The sequence below is a fragment of the Nymphalis io genome, chromosome 10, assembly GCF_905147045.1.
Source record: "Nymphalis io chromosome 10, ilAglIoxx1.1, whole genome shotgun sequence".
Lineage (NCBI taxonomy): Eukaryota > Metazoa > Arthropoda > Insecta > Lepidoptera > Nymphalidae > Nymphalis > Nymphalis io.
This window is the reverse complement of record NC_065897.1, coordinates 6451506-6478343: the sequence shown is the minus strand read 5'-3', so window position 1 is coordinate 6478343 and position 26838 is coordinate 6451506. Positions and strand designations below refer to the sequence as shown.

General features: G+C 32.5%; 1 protein-coding gene across 2 annotated transcripts; it reads right to left on the bottom strand.

Annotated features, from left to right (window-relative positions):
• Positions 1 to 201: 201 nt before the first annotated feature.
• Positions 202 to 25860, bottom strand: LOC126771069 (phosphoinositide 3-kinase adapter protein 1). Of its 2 annotated transcripts, XM_050490759.1 has the most exons (16): positions 25750 to 25860; positions 24958 to 25051; positions 13187 to 13493; positions 12388 to 12638; positions 6909 to 7026; positions 6418 to 6644; positions 5868 to 6034; positions 5538 to 5682; positions 5282 to 5433; positions 5064 to 5196; positions 4629 to 4819; positions 1996 to 2830; positions 1849 to 1920; positions 1649 to 1746; positions 1257 to 1393; positions 202 to 1061 (listed from the first exon to the last, which is right to left on the bottom strand). In XM_050490759.1, exons 2-16 carry the CDS (start codon positions 24959 to 24961, stop codon positions 872 to 874), a joined length of 3027 nt encoding a protein of 1008 aa, XP_050346716.1. In that variant the 5' UTR covers positions 24962 to 25051; positions 25750 to 25860; the 3' UTR covers positions 202 to 871. The 2 variants fall into 2 exon arrangements, with proteins under 2 accessions (XP_050346716.1, XP_050346715.1); XM_050490758.1 differs by lacking the exons at positions 24958 to 25051; positions 25750 to 25860 and adding an exon at positions 15682 to 15885.
• Positions 25861 to 26838: the final 978 nt, after the last annotated feature.

The following is a 26838-nucleotide window of genomic DNA, read 5'->3' as shown; positions in this document are numbered from 1 at the left end:
AATAATAAGGAAGTAAAATTTGTAAAAATAAATAGAAATGCTTAAAAAGTTATCTATGCTTATTATATATTTACAGATATTTACAATATGGCTTCAAGAATGGTTGTCAGTCTTCAAAAATTTCATGAAAGTTCTAGTAACAAACTTTTATATAATGTTAAATTTAAAAAAATAAAATCCCTATATTTTTTTCACCTTTAATTCACCGAATTCTTCGAGTGACAGTTGAAGTTTATGCCCAAGATGTAACTTTTTTCTGAAGAGATATGTAATTTTTCTTTACATTAATCGTGAGAAAAACCTACAAAGAATATAATATCAGATCAAATATATGTACAGATTAATTCGAATTGGTTAAGACAATATCAATTTCTTCTAAGATTGCTAATAAAACTTGCATTTTTATCCTTATTATTATAATCTTACACACTACTAATAATATATAGTTTAAACATAATCTAGGAATCGATGATTCACACTATTCAGTATTTATTCAATGCATTAACTATTAATTCTATTATGCACAACGGTGGCCATTTAATGTTCGTTGATGTATCTTTCAATTCCCGCCAAATTAGGCTGATTGCCGTCACAAGTTTTTGTCAACGTTATTTTGTATTCCTTGATCGTAATAATTCGTTTAGGAACGACAAGTATAAAAAACAGTATTCATATATTTTTATATTCACGACAAATGTTTTAGGGAGTGGCAGAATAACATTAATTTAAATGAAATATATTGTAACTTTAAACTTTTGTACGATACTTGCATAGATTAGTTAATATTAATTTGACCGCATATGTTAATTGTTTAATGGTGTTGCAACATACTATGGAGAACTACTATGAAAATTACTCAATTACATAGTAGTTATGTGTGCGAAGCTGAAATATTCATATACATATGTGCTCCGTCGCGATCATCGCAGCGACCTGCAGTAGATTTATCGCGCGCGCCGAAGTTTAATCGCAGATGTGTGGAACTTGTGTCCGAATCACAGTCTAATCGTTCTCTTGACGCAGACGCTTCTCGTTCAACAATAGTCGCCATATGTTGCCCTCTGTTAAAAACAGGAATAATGATAAAAAATATATTAATTGTAATAACAAAATAATAAGACTTCATTAAATTAACAATAAATAATAGAAATTAAATAATACTTCATTAAATTAACAATAAATAAAAGAAAACAAAATGAATTTATTCAAAGGAAACTATAATATTTTATGGTAATATCCTTGTTAGTTATATTTACCTATTTTCGTGCTTGGGATGTCCGAACGTGGTAAATTGAGGACATCCGTTGAGGGGTCGCGGCGGCGGCGGAATCAAGTAGTCGTCGAGACGATTCTCGCCGTCACATGAATTCATTGTCAAAGTACTCGCCGATATCTAAAAATAGATAACATCATTTTTTTATCCTAGATTAATGATATGTTTATAAATCAACATTTTAAATAACAATATGATATTTATGTTTGTTTATTTATTAAAGACTTTACAACCTTGAGTATTACTAAAATATTTGAAAATATAAGATACGACTATAGTCGTTAACATTTTAATGTAGGTAAATAATATTCTGTCGTATGATAGTCCATATAAATAAAATAGTAAAGGTAAACTAAAATATGCAGATGTGCTTACCACTGATCTAGCTTTATCATCCAATTCAGATTGAACGCTGTTAGTTTCTCCAACACTCCCTCCACTAACAGTACTCAAGCGGCCGGATGATGAGGAGCCTTAAATAATAGTTCATTATTAGGTTTATTTCCAACGAGTATCATTATTTTACTAATAATGATCATCAGCTAGAGGACTGTAAAAAATAAAATAAAACTTACTATCACTTAAACTACTATTCGGTCTTGTGTTTCCATTCCTTTTTTCAATTGTCCCAGTATTGTTATCATGATCTGCAAGACATTTATATAATTAAATATTTAAATTATACTCAGTCACCAAATAAATTAGCCTATTTCAATACTTACGCTTGCTCTTACTTTTCGAAAACATTTTCTTTACTCTTTCGAAGGGTGTTGGTCGTTTCATATTGTCTTTTATTTTAAGCTGAATTTTGTCGTACTCTTCACGCATCTTATTTAATTGCTCTTGCTTTTCTTTAAGGGATTGTTGAGTTTCATTTCGGTTCTTCCACTCCATGACTAATTTTTCCACTTCAGAAATAGTAAAGACATTATTTTTAAAGTCTGTTATTATTTCTGCCAGCTCTTCTTGTCCAGTCACATCTTTACCAGATTTTATGCTACCGCTATGGCGGATATCTTTAATGTTTAGATTTATTTGACTAATATCACTCGTTGGAGTGTCAATGGTAAAAGCTTTTGATTCTTCGGTGGGAGAGTATAGAAATATATCCGTCTGTTGCGGTAGCAGCCTCGAACTATTTGCATATAAATTATTGGGTCGAAATTTTGGACTTTCTACTTTTATGTTTGACGGTTGTACAAGATAATCATGCTCGATTGCTTGTTGTATTCGGTCAACTCTATTGTCGTTAAGTTGGAAATCGTTTTGGTAAAACTGCTCCTTTACCTTTGGTAATTTTAAATTTGGTCTTTGTCTTTTCTCTTCACGCTTAAGCGGTGTATCTTCTAAATTTTGAGTGCAGACTTCACTAAAAGGATCGGGCATAATCTCTTTCTCCGAACCTTTGTCATTTTCATTGCTCGGAGAGTCAACCGTGTCAGCGGTTTCTACTATACAGAGTTCTTCTCCCTGTCTGTCTTCCTCCTGGGAATCTTCTTTGTCGTTATCGGACATATTTTTCAAATAGTAGTACATGTTAGAAAATTCATTTATTTTCTGTAAAGAAAATATTAATTAAAAATTACAACCATATGTATCGTCATAAGCTGGCCGCCAAAAAAATCGACCCACCCGTATTTTTTTACTTACAAAGTTGTTATCTTAACTATGCGACGACCTAGGTGGATTTTTTTACTTATGGGACATACATTTAACATTTTATTACCCACTTGATATTGATTTGGAGGAGTTGTAAGTGTTATTGAGGATATTTGGAATATTTTTAAAGTATTGATAAGAAAACGTTACTTTGTGCACAAAGTGCATGGTTAGTTTATTTCCAGTTCTTAACGCGGAGTCATCTCGGTTCGATGTTTATTATTGATTAAGTGTATGAAACTTTGTTGAAACAATAATTTTAATAAGTTTAAACATAAAAAAATGGATACTACTGAAGCAGAAGCTGCTCAAGTCGTAGCTCTTATTCATGAGGGGTTAAGTCAGCGAAATGTAGCTAGAACACTAAAATTAAGTCGTTCAGCGGTGCGAAGAGTGTACAAACGCTACTTGGAGACTGGGGAGTATCGCCGGAGACCAGGATCTGGCAGGGGGCGTGTCACGAACCCGACCGATGACCGTTTTATTGGTTTGACGTCTTTAAGAAACCGACATCTTTCGGCTGTTGACGTTCAAGGTAGACTCCGAGAAAGTCGTGGGGTGTCTGTGAGTGAAAATACTGTAAGAAGAAGACTTCGAGAGCAAAACTTAACCCCTCACAAGCCAGCAACAGGACCAAAATTCACAGCATCCCATCGACAAGCAAGACTACAATTTGCTAGGCAGCACGTCGATTGGACACTGGACCAATGGGAGACAGTATTGTTCAGTGATGAAAGCCGAATGTCTCTAGTAGGCTCTGATGGACGACGTAATGTCATGCGAAGGCCAGGAGAACGCTACTCTTAGTGTTGCATTCGAGAAACAGTCCGATTTGGTGGAGGCTCTACAATGTTTTGGGGAGGTATTTCTTTGACGGGACGCACAGAGCTGGTTTTTTCCGTAATCGTGCTGTTAATGCTGAAACTTACATAACGGACATTCTGGAGCCTCATGTGATGCCTTACGCTGGATATATTGGGGATAATTTCCAACTTATGCACGACAACGCACGACCTCACGTCGCTAGAATTGTTAAAGACTATCTCAGGGAAGTCGAAATTCCAGTTATGCAGTGGCCAGCCAATAGTCCGGACTTAAACCCGATAGAGCACCTCTGGGACCAGCTAAAAGGTACGGTTCGAGCACGAAATCCAATTCCAGAAACCCTGAATCAACTGGAAACTGCCCTAACTGAAGAATGGCAACGGACCCCACAGGAAGACATTAAAAAGCTAATCAGGTCACTTAATAGGCGTATGCAGGCAGTGATTAGGTCAAGAGGAGGAAACACTCCCTATTAAAGTAAGATTTAGGCACCCAAATTTAAAAACAAACGGCATAATCGTTTTGTACACAAAAAAATAAAATTGCGTAAAATTTTGTGTTTTCGTGTTTTGTCACATATTTACCTAAAAACCTATTTTTTGCGCACTATTTCTGTTTTTGTACAATCCTACAATTGCATTTTTTCATTATCAATCTTAAAAATATAAATATGTGGTAGTTTAAAACCATACGATAGCTTTTTTACAAAAAATGTAGGTGGGTCGATTTTTTTGGAGGCCAGGTAGTTGGATCGTATGCAATTTTCAAAAGGCTTTACCATTTGTATTATGTATTATAATTAGCATCACATGATCATAAAGCAAAAATTGAAACGGTTTCAAAGCATCCGAGGTAGCGGGTGCGCACTCACGAGATGGTCGGCCAGCATGTCGGCGAGGCGCAGGTGGCGGTGGTCGCGCGCGAGGTCGGCGGGCGTGCGGCGACGCGCGTTGCGCAGCGCCACGGCCGCGCCGCCGCCCGGGCACTCCAGCAGCTGCCAGCACACGCGCTCCAGCCCGAAGCGCGCCGCCCAGTGCAGCAGTGTGGGGTACTCCTCGCCACCTGCCACGGTTGGATTTATGAAATGAAAACGAACGCCTCCAACCTTCATACCAATATTATTATCATAGTGAGCGTAACCGTAAAAACTACGTTTTGGTGCAAAGATATATGAAGCTAATTTAAAGGTTTGTATGCGAGTATATTGGAATAATACGAACTGTATATCGTATTTTTATACAACATTTAGATAGCAATTATTATCTTAATATTAATCTTTATAATGTTATTTATGAAAGTTACTTACTCGTCAAATCAGATTTTGGGTTGTACTGCTCGGTCGAAGAGAGCAGATTGAAATGGGGTGGAATATTCTTTTGGAACGCATTCAACATCCAACTGTCTAGTTGTTCCTTGCTCGTAGTCTTAAACCCTAAAGTCTGTAATAAAAAATTTCAGTAAGTAAAAATATTCATACCCACTTTATTGCTTTTGTCATAATAGTAATTGATTTTTTAATTTTACCTGGCACATAAATTCTAGAGGATGGTCCGATGCCCTTAACAGTTGATCCAACTCTCTTAAACGGCTCTCGCATTTAATTTGTCGCCTGCCTAAGGATTGACCATTTTTGCTAACGCGCACCCAAACTAACATCGAAACTTCTAGGCATGATTCTGTAATTAAGTTTTTTAACGTTAAATTATATACTTTTTAAAAAGTAAATATTTTGTGTTTTTTGTAAAATTTGTGTTTAATGTGTATTGATTTAATACTTCACCTGGAATATCAAATTGGAGTGTATAAGGGTTCCTTTTTTTGAACGTCGGTATGTGAATAACCTCGCCCTTTTTGTCGACCATTATTTTTATACTGTCTTCTTCTCTAATAGGGTCGTTGAGAAGCGCTATCACTCGACTTTGACCCTGTGATAAAAGAACATTGTAAGTAATTATGTTCCTACATCCATTTTTATTATTTAACTCAACCAGTGTCTTATCAATATCGTCAGTAACACTTAAGTAATAAAATGTCCTTGCAATACATTTTATAGTGTAATTCACATTCTGTACCACAGGTACCGAGTTTTTACGATTGCGTTAATACGTACTATTTTAACTTTTTTTGGTACAATGGAGAAACTTGTTCTGTCCGTGGCAGTGTCTTTGCAGTCCTTTGTTCTAAGGATACCAACGGCAGCAGTCAGAAATGTGTCAACAAATGAGGTATCCTTCTCACGCACTGACATCATCTGCCACTGGTCCATTGAAGGATAATCTAAAAAATTACATCATAAAATTTTACATTAACAATTTTTATATAAATATTTTGATTAACTAAAAACATTTTACTTATCTGTTAATAATATACTTTGAGGAAGTAAAATATAATGACGAAATAAAAGTTTGTAAGTTCCGGGAAAATATTTATATTTTGAGATTCACAGTAAAGCTGCAGGAAAGTAGGTAATACAACTCCGAATATTTATTCCGAAACAGACAAGGACAGGTTTTTCCAGCCAAATATTATTAGTACCTAAACTGTTTTAACCCCATATTTACAAATGTTTAATCAGTAGTTTGAAATGTCTTACCCAATAATAATATAGTAAGTTCCAATAATTAATCTTTACCAAAATATAAAAAATCGTATTGACCTACCTTCAGAATTGTTAGCCACAACATGATTTTTTTCGACGCCAAGGAGCATGACTAACACTTTGTCGGCTTTGAACAAATTCTCAGAATGCAGTTCTCTTTTCAGATCGGATAATTTCGAAGCAAGAATAGGACATAATATTACTATTTGTAATTGAGCTTTGGAAAGTTTTTCTAGTTTTTCTTGAGAGTCCGAAGACATGAGCTCTTCCGCTGTTATTGGTGTGACTCTGAAATTTTTTTTTTACATTTTTACGGACAATAAAACATGTACATAAGGCGGTCAGCAATGGCATGAGAAAATTTCGAATTTTAAACGGAAATGTCTAGTTACATAATGTAGTACAGTTGAAAAGGAAACAAAAGTTTAAGCAATAATAATTAAGTCGGCAGAAACAAGCGTCAAACGAAGTTTGCCTGATGCGAGTGATGTCGTAAAACAATAATATTTGATATGGGTATAAATAATTATACAAAAAAATTATATTGTTTACCTATAGTGATGCCTCGCTCGTTGTGACATAATTTTGTCGAAGCTAGCCACCAAATAATCCGACCAAAGTGCACTTTCCGGTGATCCGGAACTCCACAGAATTGCAATATCTTCCATTTCTATAAGAAAAAAAAAGTTTTTTAATGATTACAATTATTAAATTAAAAAAAAACAATACAAAAAGTATTTATTCTAATTCTCTACGTCATCATTTTTATATGAACACATAACGATTATCCCAAAATAACTTTATTTATTTAGGTTAAATCTACGGAAATAGTTAAAATTCGATAACTATGAATATATAATAATATTAAAACAATCACAATACCTACTGAATAAAGATAACATTCATTCATTGATCGATTCTAAGAATATTGTAATGGCTTACTGTTAGACCTAATTTATTAACTAACATATGATATCGTTTTTATCTAACGAGGAAATGCCCTAAACATTAAATTTATATCAAGTAAAATTTACATAGTGTCAAGATGGTGCCGTGATGTTGTTGTATTATCCCTAATGTTTAAAGGAAGCGTTGTCAAGGGATAATCAAGGCATGAACGATGTCGTTCACTTCATATCTTTATAGGTCGTTGCCTGCATCGAAGTTCACGGGTCATCATAAAGCTCCACTAATAACTTTTACCGTCGTTATGTAGAGATGCGTATGCGTGTACAATTTAAAACTAATATAAGAAGTTCACATTTTTAATGTTTAACTATCTTTTACTAAGCGTTTTTTTTATTGACTTAATACTATCATTCACTTGTTATCAAAGTGACAACAATAAAACTTGAAATACACTTAAAGTAATGTAATAAATACGACACTAAAAATATTTTACAAAAATATGTAATGTCGTTTCAGCCTAAATATTTTATAATAAATTATTGTAAAGACATCTGCGCGCGCGCCTACAGCTGCACGCCAGCGTCGCCACCCGTAACCTGACCGCCCGTCTTTAGCCCTTGGCTTACCATTAGACCGTTTATCCTTAATGATACTTGAAATCAATTAATGCAATTCCAGACAAGCTTAATGGATTTAAAACGAAACTTTAATTATTGGTATTGAAGCGCTTCAAAGTTATTTTAGGATTCATTTGAAAATAGGCCGCAGACCTATTCCACCAAGCCCCAAAAACACATATCTCTCAAATGTTCAAGTATAAAAACACGCGTTGGTTGTTAAAGTTTTTATTGCATCCAGCGCTGCGCATACGCATCGGCTGCTTACAAAATATGCTATGCACCGCGCGCACCGGAAACTCATACGGATTTATACTTACCCACCTCTGCCGCCAAATGAAGACCCAACTAAATGTAATATCCGTTTCCTAAATAGACAAACGTCTATCAGCGTGGCCCAGAATAACTATGGCCGATTATATGCAGCACGAAGGCACGGACTTAATAAAAGTTTGTGGTATGTTTGATTAACAGGATCGTGGTTTTATTATTTCTTAATTATTATAAAACAAATTATTCCTTGGAAAAATTATACGATTTTTCACTAAATGAATTTACTGGGAAAATTTGTTTTTTTCTTAAATTAATATTTTACAAATTTTCGAACTTATATTGATGTATTTATATGACTGTCCTAATACCTACATACAGTAGATTCGTAAACCTAAGTACCTGTTCTATAAAAACGGTTATCATTTGAGGCAATGAGCATACATCGTTCGTTTTCAGTTCATTGGCCGACGTCTTTGATGTGCCGGCTGAAATGTTGCAGTTTCCTACAACGGCTTTCAGTTTGTCAGGTCAGGTGCCTCTTGATCTACTGTTTTCTATCACGTAAATAATATTAGTTCAAACATAGTTTATAAACTATGTTTATATAATTTATATTTATATACTATAAATAGTAAAAATGTTTTGGTTTAAAACTGAAGCAATGATTTTATGCTTGTTGAGTAAAATATAAAAAAAATAACGAAATTAGATACACGGTCAAACATCAGTACCTATTATAAATTGTTTTTTTTATGTTTTGTATTTTTTAATGCTGTACTGCATCGAAAGCTTTTAAAAAGACAACAAAAATATTGACTTATTGACTCAGCCTGATTAACGAGAAACCACGTAAATCGTATGATATGATATTTATTTCAGTTAAATATTATGGAAGTTATAACAACAAAGAGCCTGTTATAGTTTCAGTTAGTGTGAACTGTGAGCTGGCAGCACCCGACTGTGAATGAATCACGATATCAAAATAAACTTTTCCTTCTTTTTCTGTGCCTTCTGTCTGCTCAATGTACTTAATCATTACGATTTTATACTTTCTGACATCACATAGTAATTAGCACGGTTTAATTTAAATATAACGTACATTCAGTGTGAGTAATATAAAAATATTATTCATACGGATTAACGTAAACTTGTAGGTACTTAAACAATCTATTTCAGTCGTTGATTTAAAATAGGCAGATACGAAATCGACATATTTAAGGTAAGGGATCGTTTATATTACTTGTTTTACATTTAAATTATTATATTATAGTAATGTAGTTTTTTTGATGAAATTGAACGTAAATTAATACTTAACGTGGTTGATAGCATCATCATTATGGCAATTACGAGTTTAAAGTTCCTGCATTGTAGGTAATACTTATACCTACTATATTGGCTAAGTTTCGAAACTATTGATTAGAATATATAGCAATTAGCACGTGAACCTTCGTAAGCCATGCTTGGAGCTTGTTAGGAATTTGTCTAACTAATTTAAAAGTCATCATATTAATGATCATATTAATGTCTTTGATTATAAATAAACTAAGTGTCTTCGATAAAGAAAAAAGGGAGGCTATGTATTAGCAGAATCTATGCCTGATACAATTACAGAACTACCATAACGATAATATGTCCTTCAAGGCATTTTTTTTCTTATAGATTAACAAATTTCTTCTTGAATACTTCCATAAAAAATCGAAGTTTACTCTATGATAACGTTAATTTTACAAAACTTTTTTCAAATTACAATAGTTTTATTTTCAAGTTTTTATGTTTGTGTTGTCTTTATATAAAGAAATAATTCTTGATTAGGTATGTAACTATTTATGTAGTTCAAAAATATATTTATTAAAGGAAGCTTGTATTACTTATACAAAACAAATAAGAGTGTATAACGTTTGCCAGACTATCGTTCTAATTTTTAAAAAATATTATAAATATAGGCTAAAATATATATACAATTAGGTAAGCCAACGTCCCACTAATGCAAAACCCACATATCTGACCTAATTATCAGTCTAAGTGAATAAATCCAGAACCGTTATCTGTCATATATTTTTAGCAGAATAAACATTTAAATTTATTTACTTTAATAGCTTTTTTATTGAATAGGCAGAGGAGCAGATGATACCTTGGCCAATTGACATTAGCACTGAAAAAAAATAATACAAATAACCTCTTACACTGCAGTTGACTATGTCCTATCTCTTGTCTCTGTAATTACAGTGTCTGACACACCATTCAAGCTCTGGTTAAAGCGACGAGAGGGACAGCAATAAAAAGAATTGCTGTTTGACGGTAGAATAACTGATGAGTGAGTGGTATCCATCAAGAAAAGCACAGATGTCTGCCACCGGCGAAGTTATTTAAGATTTCTTTGTTCTAGCAAGTTAAGAAATAAGTTTAGCCGTGATCACGGTTCGTGAACATACATATAACCAAATACACAGATAGAGAACAATAATTATTGTGAATATTATTTTATCTCTTACTGTTTTACAAAAAATAAATATATATATTTTACAAAAAAATGTTTCAAGCGTACTATATAATTTTGTGAAGTGTAAACAATGAGATTTTTTATATGAATTTACGATATCTTGTATACGGCGGATGTCATAAAAATGTTCTACAACAAAGAATATCTGCTTCATGGGGGCGATTCTTTACTTTAAGTTAAGAAAACAAAATAGGCGTCTACATTTATATTCCTATGGCGAGTACATTACGGGAGTTGCTTCGATGCATGTAAAGTATATGATGTTTGTACTGCCAGTCCTGCCATTCTGCCTTGTTAATGTGTTTAATAGGTTAATAAATATACATGACTGACGATTTTCGCCTTTATAGCAACGGCATTGCGACTAAGATACAGTTTTAGTATAGTTCACATCGGTAAAACTGTTTTGGTTATATTTTTACGGTGTCCCTTTGACATTTCTCTCGATTAACTTTTGTAACAGAACTGTATTCTTTATACAAAAACTCAATTCTAACAGAATTAGTACTAGATTAAGAAGAGTGGTTATTTATGTGTATTTAAAAGCTTATAATAGTATTCCAGTAAATTAATTTCTCAGTAATTTTAAATGGTCTTTTAAAACATAGTTATTAAGCAGTATAAGACAAATAAATAAACATTGTGATAGCATTGAACCAGATCTATACCAATTAAATTAAAGAAATAATATTTATAAATAATTAATCGCACTCACTTGTATTATGGTCTTCCATCATTTCGTCAATTTTATCCATAATTATAAACACGCGAATGAGACTAAACGTAGTATGCGAAGGAACAAACTTAAATGGATGACATTGCACTGAATTGTAGAGAAGCACTAGAATGCGTCCGGAATAAGCAAACTGAACAGAGGTCTTAGAAGCGAGAGCCCTGAGAACAGAGCGTTGCGAAGTGTCGGTTCGCGACTCGCGACGAAGCGCATCGCGCCGGCGCGGCGGGAGTGCTGCGCTGGCGTCAGGCGGCGTGCTCGCACGCACTTCGCATACTAAAAGCACTAAAACGCAAGTTCGTCGCGACGATAATTGAAACACCATCTTTGACAGCTTATCTTGTTAAACAAATTTGGACATATTTAAAGACCTAAATCAATATTTTCTAAATGATATCTGTCGAAAAAAATTATGCTGTAAATATTGGCACGTTGCAATTGTGTTCCCAACGCTTCCTATGATAAGCCTAATCGCCGAATATTGTATGAACATGGACGACAGATAAGGTACCTTATAGACCGTAGGCCTATTGATATATAATTTATTATGTTTTTTAAGCACACTGTATTATTTCACAGTAAGATCAAAAATATCGTTAATGACAAGATTCAAATAAGTTTCAATTTGTTGGATTGGCAGGACATTATTATTGAAAGCGCCAATATAACGTATTCTTTAAGATCGTTACCTATTCGAGACAATGGTTTTTCGTTATCATGTTATCATAAAGGGTCGAAGAGTTCGGGTGCAATGCTCTCTATTGATAATGCATTACGTCTCTAATGTATTGTTTACGACCATTTATCATCCTGTCCATTTCTACGTTTATTATTAACTATATTGATAGGGTTTCGACAGAAATGATTCCCTTCATTTTACAAAATGAAAATATTCCGCAAACGATTGATATACGTTATCTTATATCGTAAAATATAATTGTAATGATTCTTATTACTTATGAAGAGAAGTAGCCTAAGAGACTATAGCAAGAAACTCACCTTTGAATGGAAAATTTTTCGGTCTTCGTCTCTTAACAGCTTCATCCTCGTTTTGGTTGATTCGTGGTGGGGGCATCTTGGGGACTTCACTAGGCACCGTGGTGACTTCCCCAGTCCCTGCAGATCCAGTATCCGCTAGGTATCCACCAACTGAGTGTCGCCTACGGCCTTGCAAGGGAATTGTGTAGAAAACTTCTTCGTGCTCTTTGGTACCGTCCGATGTAAAAATCTTTGAACTTATTTTGCCTTTCCTGTATTAAAATTAATTTATAAGGAAATATTTGTATATATGATAAAATGTTAATTCTATTTTCTATCAGTACTACACTAGCGAGGTCAAATACTTAGAACAATAGAGATAACGTCATTTGTTTTATGGAGTTATGTCGTATCTGAATCTATTATTTTTGGTTCGAAATAAAATAAGTGATTTTTAACTATAAATTTACTAATCGTTTTCAATCATTGTAGGATTGGATTATTATGTTATCTATCGTGAGATTATAGTTTTATATAAATAACCAAATCAAATTAATTCCTAAAATCATAATATTTATAATTTATTAAGATTTAATTTTTAATTTAGATAGATAAAAACTTTATTGATTTTCACTTGTTTAATGTGCATTGTTGCAATAATTTATTTTGAGCTCGGCGGTAAAGAAAAACACCGTGAGGAAACCTGTGTCGAATTAAATTATGCTACATGTGTAAGAGGAGTGGTGACCTTTTCCCAGCTGTGGGACATTTACCGGAAGTTACTTACTATGACTGTATATGATGAAGTAGAAAAACTCACTTTATCCTCGGTGCCGTAAATGAGGAACACCTCATGTCACTAGGCGCACAATCTCCGGGCCTAGGCTGACCTTTTAGAAAGGCTTCAGCTTGTTCAGGTTCCTTAGCAGATAGAGACCTTAAAAGAGCTCGGAATTCTTTTCTTCTAGGGCTTTCAGGCTCGCGTCTACGCGGTGAACTTAAGGGTCGACCGCCATCCGCCCAAGCACGTGCTGGCGCTGACCTGGAATATTGTTCTGACGCCGATGAATGAGGGCCGGCGCTGTCAGCGACATCTTTATCGGAAAACGCGAAATATGATGGATTGTCTGTAACAAATGGATAAATTCAGGCTACTTAAAATTCTTGAGATATATTTTATTTTTTTTGACGTGATAATTAAATAACTTTTAAAAAAGTATATTTGATTATCACAAATTCTATATATGTATAAATATATATAAAAGTTAATTTTTTTAAAGTTAAACATGTATACACTTTATTTCAAGGTGACTGCTTACCGATGATCACCATCACTAGCCCTGAGAACCCGTCGCCAGTTGGCTAGCGCCAAGCGACTGAGTCGCGCGGGAATTATTCAATAACGACAATGAACTAACGGCTCTCCATTATGTCCAGAGCGGACCGTAGACCAACCTACTTTTGTAAGCCGGAAAATGCGAATTGAAAGTAATCTTCATTCCTTCTACTGTTCTTATATGGGGCGATAATTCCTAGATAAACCTATTTAGACAATCAGTATTTGCACCGCTTAGGCAATGAATGCCAATAGAATAGCAGTTATAAATTTAAATTATAATTTTCCTAACAAAGTAAGGTTTGTCACGAGTTTACACGGAAAAATAATCACTACTTACTAATTAAAAAGTACTTTACTTATACATTGCAGTAGTAACGTATTAAAATACTCTTTAGAAAAGTATTCTTGAACTTAGAGGACTTCATTATTGACTCGAATCTTAATTTTTTGTTATTATTATATAATTATTAAAGATTGTCCGTTTCCTCGTCGTTCTGCGCAAGTGTCACGCGGAATTTTAATGAACTACGTCCTATACTAGTTTCCATAATAAACGTCACCGTAATTCAATTTGATGATGATGATGATGTAATAATGCAACAGCCTGTGAATGTCCCACTGCTGGGCTAAAGGCCTCCTCTCCTCTTTTTGAGGAGAAGGTTTGGAGCTTATTCCACCACGCTGCTCCAATGCGGGTTGGTGGAATACACATGTGGCAGAATTTCAGTGAAATTAGACACATGCAGGTTTCCTCACGATGTTTTCCTTCACCGTAAAGCACGAGATGAATTATAATCACAAATTAAGCACATGAAAATTCAGTGGTGCTTGCCCGGGTTTGAACCGTAATTCAATTTAGGGCTTTAATATTTGAGGGATATCAGTTTGGTCTTATATGAATAACTTTAATATAATAACTGTAATCTATCATTACATTTTAATTGTATATTTAACACACAAAAATTACTAATCAATACTTTTATCCTTAATATATAAACAATAAAATGTTTCCGCTATATTAAAATGTTTTAGCTTAATTTTGGAAAATATTTTTATGTTATAAGAAACAACTTGGTGTGGGTAATGGATCGTTGAGAGAGGGTCGGTACTTAAGAATGAAATATCGATTTAGATATGAATATTATTATTATATATTATCTAACTAAAATTTCCAACAGTCGCTATTTTACGTACATTATTAGTAATTGATTAAATTTGTATCCTTTTAATACAAATTTCGTTAACCCGCATATATGTGTTAAAGTATTTTCACAAAGCGGGGTGATTTGCCCTCGGTACACGTGTCCCATAAAAACAACAAGTAACATACAATAGTAAACGAATTTCCGAACAAGAAACATTAGACATGTTTCTTTTGAAATGAATGTGAATGAATTCATTGAAATGTACAGAAGTACAAAACATAAATAAGTATCGTGAGAAAATATTATAAACGCTGATTGTTATACAAAATTACGAATTTTTATATTTGTATGAATTCAATCGTAATATATTTACAGTGAAACGTATGGCATAGTCTTCAAAACATCTGTTGTCTGATGAATCAATCTAAATTCTTGGAAAACGTAAAATGAAATGTTCCGGAAGAAAAACAAAATTTATAAAATGTATGTGAAATTTGTTAAATAAATTAAATTTTTTCTTCGTAAAACTAAATATAATGAATTAGTTTTAAATTTAAACGTTATGATACGATGTTAATTATAAATCGAGATGTACATAGGTATACATATAACTTTAGATAATATAGGTACGATCGTTTCCTCAATTAATATTATGTTTGCATTTAAATCAATACTATTATCAGTTTATGCATGTGCATTAGTCAGTTACGCTTTGGTTTTAAATTACTATTTCGTGTTACTCTAATAACAACATAATATTCGGAACTATCATTAATTATTGGATATCAAGTATATAAAATAATAATAATAAAATATATACAAGACACTCACTGGTGGCTCGCAGACAGTAGTCGAATTGGGGTCCCATGACTCCGGAGATATGTAACGCACTAAGCACAACACATCCCGTCGAACGCGCGTCGGGTTCTGGACGGCGGCCTATCTCAGCTCTGCGCGCGCGCAGGTGGATCGGCGTGCCACACGTGTGGACTTTCACGAGGAAGGGAAGCTTTCTTAGCACGCGCGAGCAGGAAGCGTCCCAACCCGAGCAAAGAAATCACGTACGTATTCGTTTATGAAGGGGAGCCTGCGACCAGATTTAATTCCAATGCACATGCGGTGTGTCCATTTTGGTAGCGCACGCCAGCTTTTAATGTTTGTAAATAAACGCCGTACATTGTTGACGTTGACGTTCATTCATAGTTGGTACTAGTTCCGTTTACCTATTGGGTAACATATGCTAGGTGAAATATAGAATGATGTTGTTTGAGTATGAAAAATCAATAAATTAGGTACTGTGATTCAATATTATCCTTGTCATTTGTTGTAATATATGTAGACACCCACATTAAATAGGTTTTAAATAAACAGGAATTTAGCGTTGGTATAGTGTTATAAAGTATTAAGCTCTACTGCTCAAAATCAATCTAGAGCAAAATACATATTGTGGTAAATGTTTAGGTATTTTATGAACAATCTCAGCTTTTGATTTTTTTATATAAAATGAAAAATGTGTGACAAGGGGTGACATCTTGCAAACACACGCAGCTGTTTCGTATCGTATGCGAAATATAAATATCTTACATTCCGAACCGTATTTATAACTGGGTTATTTTATAGAGTTACGTTTCCGACACACTGATCGATCATTAAAGCTTTCTCTTAAATATATAAAAAAATGAAGATATTTTATTTAAATTTTTCACACATCGAATGTATTATCTTAAATAAATATTTTTTTATAAATTAATTGATTGAATAATTTTTTCATTTAAGTAGAGAACAATACTTTGGTTGTTATAAACACAAGCTATATGACGTATAGTTTGAAAATGGAGCACTGTGTTAGTGGAAGTAAAAAAAACAGACCACATGTCGAACTGACTTTGTTTGGTTCCATCTGTGAAACAAAGCGCACTTGTATACCATCAAAGTTTAACAAAGGACTACGAGGAAATAACTTTTCAAAGCAATTACTGTTCCGTATATAAACCAACCTACATACAAAAATAATATATATACATGTGTATTGAAGTTATACATGACGTTCATACGCTTTAGTTTTTATTTTAATTTAAAATAATATAGGTATTATTAATTATTGTAATATTAAACATTTTGAAAGAGCAATTTCAGTTCATGCGATGTGGTAATTATTATTCGTGTGACGCAACTTTACTCATTTTGTAATTTTAAATATAATTAATTTTTCCACCAAAGAATATGTTTTTTTTTTCATTATAAGATGTCATGGATAGCTTTCGTATAAAGAAAGATGTTCAAGAAGATCATCTTCGTTGTCGTGTCAAACAGAGCCGCTATTTACATCTCTTTGTTAGTTCGCTAAATTCTTCTGAACTAAAACTACCCTTACTAAAATTTACATCAAGGCGAAACGGACGTTCTTGAGATACTATCGCGTTGATACATTAATATGAGATAAACGACCTTATCAGTGAAGCTACCTATGGTTTTTAAACTGTTAAATTTTCAACTAAAACACAGGAATTAGTAAATTAGTATTTCACCTCAAACACGAACGAGGTTTATCATTATATTATTTACATTAACATTTTTTTATTTGAAATTAATCTACAATTAATAATGATTCGTATAAATAAATGCACAGTAATGAGTCGTAACAATTTCGGGTTCAAAATCCGCAAAGTATTTGCGGAATGGTGCGTGTTTATTTACGCCGCGAGCGCATGTGCTTCAACATTGCCACGAGACGCTGATGCTTATACAAAATTACTTATTAAACACGAACGCGAAACAAACATAAATGTTTTCAAAATCCTACATTGCATAGTCTATTTAATTACCTAAGTAATGAGCTACCACACAAATATTTTTAGAGCACGCTTTGCGCAACACTTAGATATTTATTTTTAATATTTATAATTCAAAATATAGGTAATTTAAATTAGTTTTGATTTAGAGGACTAATTACTTATATCTATGATCATACTTGTTCTCAAAATATGTACTAGTTAGTATCATCAGTAGATATTAATTATTATTTATTACTGTACTTTTTTTTATAAATGAATATTACCATTCACAACAATATAGCTGTAAGTACCGCCTCTGCACGCTAAAAGTAAGATTTATCTTCTTATTTTTATTAATAATAATTATATTTATAGGAATATTATATAATAATATGTGCTTGAATCCCGAAATAAAACTGAACTTAGCTCTAAGTTATATATTAATAATATGAATAGAAAGAAATAAGGAACAGAATCATAACTTACATTAGAGAAATATTCCAAATATAGCATAGTTCAAATATTCAAACATTAACATAAACAAATTTAGATAAAATAATAAAGATCAACACGATCGGGTTTCTATATTTCAAAGTCGTAACGCAATATAAAATAATAAGTCTCTAGCATCTCAAGCAGACATTATGACATAATAATAACTGACATGGAATATGGAATAAGGGTCAATAGACAAAGATAGGCATTATCGTTCAGCGACGGCGATCGTCGGCCACGGTATAGATACAATTGGCTGCTTCCGGTTGTGTCGAATTAATTCACTGTGCACATACGTCGTACTTAGGAACAAACGGGAAGCTATATAGACTTATCCCATAGGATTATAGTGTTTATGGCTACCGTAATAAGTACGATGAGCCTTTGTCGTCGTTTAACATAGATATATACATAGTATGTTTGTCTCTTCTATCTCGTGGAATAATTTTAAAACCTTTAAACGCCTATTGTTAAACATACTATTTTCTTAAGATTAAATACATTGTATTTGTTGTATGTTAAGTAAGTTTTCAAAATTATTTGACAATACTAAAAAAATCAACTTTAAAGACCAAAATAAACGCATATAAAAATAATATTCAATAACATATTCTACGTATAGAAGAAGAATATTTAATTTTTCTATACAATTAATTATTTATTAACAATGTTAATATATAATTTTATTACTAAGTATAGTTCACGGGTTTCATTGCCTCAAAATAATTGATTTCAGTTGTAATATTATAATTATTTATTTATTTATTTGCATAATGTGGCATTGATTACACATAATTATTATGTATAAGTAAATGCACCTAACTGCACAGTAGGTTGCGTGTATTTAAATTTCACAGTATGATTTGCGTTCATATTATTGACTAGCTGTGCCCGCGATTCCCCCCGCGTATAACTAAATAAATCACTAAGAACAGACTTATAATATTTCAGTATATACAACATTTTTAGTTTTATTTTCTTTTTCTTTTTTTTTTATTTGTTTTTTTTTTTATTGATATTAGTATTTATTGATTTTTGCCGCACCCGGATCTAGATAGGGCAACATACATTTGGCCATGAAAAAAACATCATTCCCTTAAATCTATTCTGACGTACTTGAATGTCTTTCCCCTGTTCTTTATGTATAGTGACCTATACCTTCACAGGAAATGTTGTCCTTTTAAAACTAAATTTATTTACAAACTGAAAACAAATACTTATGTATGTATGAATATATTTTCTACTGGTGGTAGAGCTTTGCGCAAGCTCGTCTGGGTAGGTACCACCCATTCATCAGATATTCTACCTCAAAACAGCAGTACTTAGTATTGTTGTGTTCCGGTTTGAAGGGTGAGTGAGCCAGTGTAATTACAGGCACAACAGACATAACATGTTCCCATGGTTGGTGGCGCATTGGCGAAGTAAGCGATGGTTAACATTTCTTACAATGCCAATGTCTATGGGCGTTGGTGACCACTTACCATCAGGTGGCCCATATGCTAGTCCGCCTACCTACTATATTATAAAAAACTACCTACCTACCTACCTACCAACTTTACTATAAAAAACAACCTAATCAAACCTTTTGAAATATGCCAAAACCTTAAAAATCATCTTTTTACAGACTTTCATTTATAGGTAGCATTTTTATGGAATAAATGTTCAACGTGATTCTTTAGATTGATATAACTTTTTTTTTGTTAATAAACCGATTGAAATAAAACAAACACTAAATTTGATGTGAAGTTTGCCACAATATATTAGTTAAAACCGCATGCAAATCAGCTTAGCCGTTTCTAAGATTAGCGTACACAAACGCACAGATAAACAAACAAAATTCTAACAAACAATATTTTGGGTTCATAATAAAGGCCTCCGATAATAGTTTTACTCGTATTTATTCCATACGCAGACAGCGATCAGTTAAATTTTTATTGTATGTATAAGATGAAAGATATACCAATTTAGATAGTTTATACGTAGGTATGTCTGAGTGCTAAAGGCAAAATAATTTAATTAAAAAAACTGTTTGATAATGTAGGAGTAAAAAAAAGTAAAACATAATACGAACTCTTTATTTATTGTTTAAATAAAGAACAATAATAAGCTAATCTTTAATTACTTAAAATAGTATCGTATTTTTAAAATACACAATCCTACACACACACACAATGTATACATTTAAGAAAAGAGTCGAGTTGGCCAAGCTTTTCATTCCGAAGATTGGGATTTGTTGTATATTTATATTCATTTTATATTGGGGTCGGTGGTAAAGAAAACATGGTCGGATGAGACTCCGCCACATGTGTGTACCTTTATCTTTTATTCGCGTTTGTGAGTTAATGTAATTTAACCTCTAGGTAAGCCTAAAAACATGTACACACGACTGAATATTACTAATTCGAAATAAAAAACAACTAATTTTACAATAAATAAAGCTACTATTTATTGACTATTATAATTTCCGAACAGTACTTTATCTCTATAGAAATAGTACTGTATACAGACAAGTCAGCTTCGAATCGTTTTAGTCGAATTTATCGAAATAAACAGTTTGTGTTAAAGTACCTCGCATAAGTTAGAAATATCATGCCATGTTGTTTATTATATATTTATTTGTTACTAATTAAGTTAAAAAAAGTAACATTCTTAATGTCTTACTGCTGGGTGAAGACCTCCTCTCCTTTTTAAGGTGAATATATGTAGGATAATGAAAACTTCGCAAAAAATGAGTAGAGGTGAAAAGCAGAATGGAGAAATGTTTGTGTTCATGCTAGAAGAGCCTGAAGAGGAAAACTTTCAGTGTAAAGTGAGGCTTTAAATTCAATTTATTATCATTAACATAAATTATTTATAGGTTGAAAGTAAGGATGAGGCTGTCTAAGAAATGTCTGGACTTGGTAAATATATATTAAATGTAATATAATTAAGTACATATAAAATTAAAAGTGTTTATTTATTTATCTGCTGACGGTGCACTATTTCAAATTATTTTGAGTTTCTGACATTTTGATGAAGCAATCTTGCATAAATGATTGAAATTTCAATGACTTGCTCAAACGTGACAGAAAAAAAAATGCTTGCAGCAGTAGCGGCAATAATTGTATCTTCAACGTAATTTTATCTGACCGAATAAAACAAGGATGATTTTTCAATACTTTAATCGGCACGAAACTATCGTGGACCTCAATAATCATAGATATATAAACTCGTTACCGTATCTTTTTTTAGGTAATAACAAGAGCTCTTCATAATTATGAAATGAAATTCATAATAATCAACACTCCTTGTTTATGGATGTTTTTGCCAAGAGTATCAAATTATTATGCCGAATATGCTAAGCGGATTATAATTTTTACAAAGCCTTATCTTTTGCGCTGTTTGAAAAAAAGTGAATAAACATGTTTATTTGTCTTGGCCAGCCAAAAAATAAATACGCTTTAAACGAGTCGGTCGGGTGAAGTTAACGATTGAAGGAACAATGACTCCATTAAGATAAGCACTGACAGAATTTCTTGGTCGGCCACATGCCGAAAGCTTTTGAGCTTGTCGAATTTCGAATTTTAAGCAAATCCTTAGGTACAGGCTAGCACAGTTCCCATTACCTTTTTGTTGCTAACTTCAACTCATTTATATAAATGAGAAAGAAAATTACTGAAATCTACCAAGTAAAGTATATCTTTGGAAAGATATGACTCGGACTTCTTCTAGTAAATACCCCCATATTTACTTGTCCAAGATACAGATACCTTTTCATTTACATTTTTTTTCAAAACGATTTTCATTAAATTCAAATCAGACATGTTTTTATAATTAAAAAAAATTAAGTCTTTCCTAAGTTAGACTTTTCTATAAGTAAGTACATATAAAAGTAATTCCCAAGTAAACAGAAATTTTAATAAAAATATTTCCGACCTTTTTAGCGTAAATAAGATATATTCATTATTGACACAATATTATTTATAAGGTACTGTGAATAAGATATATTCATTATTGACACAATATTATTTATAAGGTACTGTGGTACCTATTGACGGTATGATTATTTTAACAGTTTTGGAACCGAACCGAAAATGCACCTGCCTGAAGAGATTTAAAAATATCTAACGATTTCTAACTATCCTACTCGCATACTATTCGTAACTTAGTTGCATGTTTTGTTGTTAGAAAAAAATTAGCGAACATAAATCAATCCGAAGAATATTTATTCCAAATAAACATAAAATTTTTAAGCCGGCTTAATAGTATTTATTAAAATAAATTTTATTGCTATCAATAATAAAAGCACTTTCAGACATTCATAAATCTTTTCTATATTGGCACGCGTTATAATAACGCTTAAGCTAGAATTATTGCAGACTTATTCTATATTTGAATAAATTATGAGAGTAATATTTTTTGCAAGATTACACGTAAACCTTCTTCTAGGTGTAGACAAGGCAATGCCCGAGGGGTCAGAATCGAACCAGCTACTATTACATCAGCAGTCCAAATTCTGTTGACCTATTTAACCTCCTTAATTAAAGTAGGTAAGTAAATAACATTGTAAATATACAGGATAAACGAAATTCCTAATTTATTCTATTTGCTCCTCGACGAAGCAGCTATATTGAATTCATTCAGACGTAAAGAGAGGAAAATTGGAATGTAGGTCACGCTCCGTCAGGTACCCTACTGTCCTATATAGCGGCAAACGTTAAATGTCACCGTTAAAAGTAGGTTAATGAAAACAGTTAGGTTAACAAATCTTTTATTATATATATCATATATATCTGTAGGTACATATATCTATATAATAAGATGATTTAATAAGAGATCAACTAAACAATAAGAGGTGTCACAGAAAATTTATAAATCTACCTGACTTGACATATTTGTAAATTTTTTACATAACAATAACATTGCGTTTTTTTTTCAAAAAATTATCACCGGTCGAAAGTGCCGTAGATACGGAAGTGTCTATTCACAAGATTAGTTTTTACTACGAGCTATACCTACAATTTTGCTACTGTCAGGTCTGAATTTTTTTTTATAGAAATGTAGCAGGAATTAAATTTAAGCCATCTGGTCAGAATTATCTAATCGCTGAAAACAAAGAATAATAAAGTGTTAATTGATGCATTGTTCAGACGAAACGGGACCGTAGACGCGTTTGGCACGCAGAGGTAACAGTACCTCAGCGACAATGTCACACGTCTTTAGTAGGCTAATAAGATTCAAAATATTAATTGCTACTAGATACAAATTAAGCTCAGCTATACAAAGTATTGTACACGTCGTGTCCTCTGTATGTATACATCGCATTCGAGTTATTGAGACCTACGTAACTACTAGTTCAACTTAACTGTATTTTTTTTGTTTATTTTTCTACTATCATTTATTTTGTCTTTTATTATCATATACGTGTTATATGTTATATAATTCTGCTGAAAAATCTTCATCGATTATAATTTAATTTAAAAATATATTGAGTAAGAAAATGACAAACTTAGTATAAATGTCATATAATGTACCTATAAAATTTATTATATCTGTTCAATATTTTTCAACGATCTGAGAGACTTGCAAAATTAATCTAAGAGGTGAGAGTATTTTAATATAAAATTATATTAAAATTCTCTCACCAAATTTTTTAAGTATTGCTAGGGGAACATTTTATCAACCTAAACATAAAATACACAGAGATTAAAAACAGACAATATTCGGGTAAAAAAAAAATAAAAAATGATTAAAAATGGATATTTTTCTGAATGAAAAAATCATATAAATCACATGGGCATGATAAAGTACTTTTCGTAAGTTTTATGTCCCTACTATATACTAGCGATAACATTGGATAAACTTCTGAAAAGCCCAATTCCGGTCGATCTGAATTTTCGTATATGCATGTATTTCGACGCAGCACTGTTAACAATTATGACACCCGCAAATTCCATTTTTAAGGTCAATTCAAGAAAAATATATATAATGTCATATTTGTTTTTATCTTTATAGTAATGAATGTTGATTTTAGAGAATAATATATATTTCGTACAAAAGTTTTCTACAAAAAGTTTGTCGCGTTTGTCTCAGAAACTCAAAAACTACTGGCTGTTTAATGACTCGTTAGTTAATATATAATGATATTTCTAAACTTTATTCATACATCATCAATATAATATTATGCTCGTGTAAAGGTAGCTTTTGTGTGTTGATTGTTATAAAATCTGGTTTTAGGGAAAAACAGCTAAACAAATTGACTTAGGACTTTACTTAATATTATAATTGTGAATATAGTTTATTATGTCCACTTTGTTGGCCGCTATTAGTCCGGCCGCTCAAGCATACGGTAATAAAATTATAGCTGTTAATAATACTAAAAGGGCTATCGAGCGATTCAATAATTTGCTATTTATTAAAATATGTTCAAGAGAACGATAAATAAAATAAGGGCATGCCGTTTAGATTTAATAGTTCTGACTTCTGAGTACGGTTTTAGGCTAAGAGATCGCTTGGCACGATAATGATTGTATTGCTTATATAAAACGTTTGTTTATAAATCTTTACTAAAACATTTAGTACTAAGATGGGTAGCTAAATAAATAAAATATTATTATAAATGTGTGTTTATTATTAAGATATGATGTAATAAATGTAACACTGTCTTAAATAAAACATAAAGTTTCGAAACGTACACATAATTAAAATGAGTAGACAGTGTTCGCGTCTACACATTAAATCCATCTCGACAAAAAATTAAAGGTTGAACAAACTTTTGGCGGGGACATGGGAAGAATAGAAAATGTGGGAACGAGGCTCGGAGCATTGTTGTTAGGCATTCATATGCCACTCCACTCACCCATTGCCGGGACATCCGCCGCTACTTCCGCTGCCAAAGATGGTGAATCTTCGAACGTTTAGTTCGTTGACAGGGCCCGCAGATGTCCCCGATACTGTATCATAACAACGGTACCACTATAATATTTTGTTATTTCGAATAACAAATAAACGAATCGAACTCTTCGCGGCACGAGCGAATTATTTGAGCGATGTAAACATTATTATAAAATTCCTCGAGCGGGCACACAGCCGGTGTGGCCGATGAGCTCCGTAAACTTGCGTCTAGAGCGTCTTCAGTGGCTATTTTTGATGCAAAAGCGCGTTGGGAGTTGTTTGAAACGCCAATGTCTAGAGCATGCACGGAATATGCAATGTCGTCAGCCTTGATGTTTATATTGAGGATAGGTTTCCCTACATTTTATATATATTAACATTTTTGTGCCATTTTTCTTTATTAACTATGTGTTTTCTCATATATTGACTTTGGTAAAAACACAAATGCGAAGTGAAACTGAATGGATCGCGATTTTAATATTCAGAATTCAGATGTAGATAATAGAGCAACACTTTCCCGCTACGCGTTTGTGGTGTAAAATAACATTATTAATGACTTATTACGTACTTATAACAAACAATTCAATTAAAGGCATCATTTTCATTTGTGTGTTAGGCACATTACAAAACCTAAGTACAATGCTCTATAACTGTGTTTTTTTTTTATATTAAACTAATGAAAACAACATTTTTATATATCACTAAGAGAATTGTTATTTGTTTGTTGAATGTTTTTAATTAAGAGTTACTTACTTACCCCAATTTCACATTGACGACCTGAATTCAGTGCTCAATTGTCATAATAACTAGGTAGGTACCTATACTCCCTTAAAAAATTAACGAGATAATATTATGTCAGTACAATAAACCCGCATTGGAGCAGCGTGGTGGAATAAGCTCCAAAAACCTTCTCCTCAAAAAAGAGGAGAGGAGGCCTTTAGCCCAGCAGTGGGATATTCACAGGCTGTTACGGTACAATAAATCTTTGTAAATTGAAAGTACAGTTTATGATAAAATACTTTTTATATCCAAAACAGACAGGTTTTTAACAACTACGTTACAGTGAAATCATCAAAAGACATTATTTTTGTTTTAATAGCAATACTTTTATGTAGGTAGGCAGGTATTATCATCAAAATTCGCACATTTTTTAATAAACATCTAATCGTAAGTAGATACGTCACTTTGCCAATTTATAATATAATGGACGAATAAAAGGAAAAATATAATTTGATATTCTTAAATATTTATTATGGGGCTCTCAAACTGCAACCTACAGCTGAATTTTAATTATATAAATATTAAATGGAAATAATCGATTCGTACTTCTTTTTATTATTGTCTTATGAGCAACACCCTGAAATACGAAGTTTATCTGTTGGTTTTAAGCAACTTTCATCAAGTGCAACATGATGGAGGATATTTATTTTATTAGATGTATAAGTTTAGATTTAAATCACTAAAAATTCCCAAAGCAAAAATTTAAAAAAATAGTAATTGACGTCATGAACGAAAGCAATTGTATAAGTTTATTATGACTTCATAGTTCATATGTTTAATAGCATATTTTGGCTAAGGAGCAAATGATTTGCTTACGCTTCATGTCGATAATGATTGAAAGTCATATACGAATACAGAAATGTAGTCTAATCGAAGATCTATGTCGCTGCATTTTTGAGTTATAGTGCATCAAATTTGTAACAATAAATAAGGGTTATTTGCTCATGTCTGCCTCTAAGACTAATTGTCCAAATCATCCGGGAAATACAGAAAAACCATTATGCAGATTCAGGACTCTGATGAGACTCTCTCTAAAAATAGTCTCTACTACTACTGAGTCGGTGTT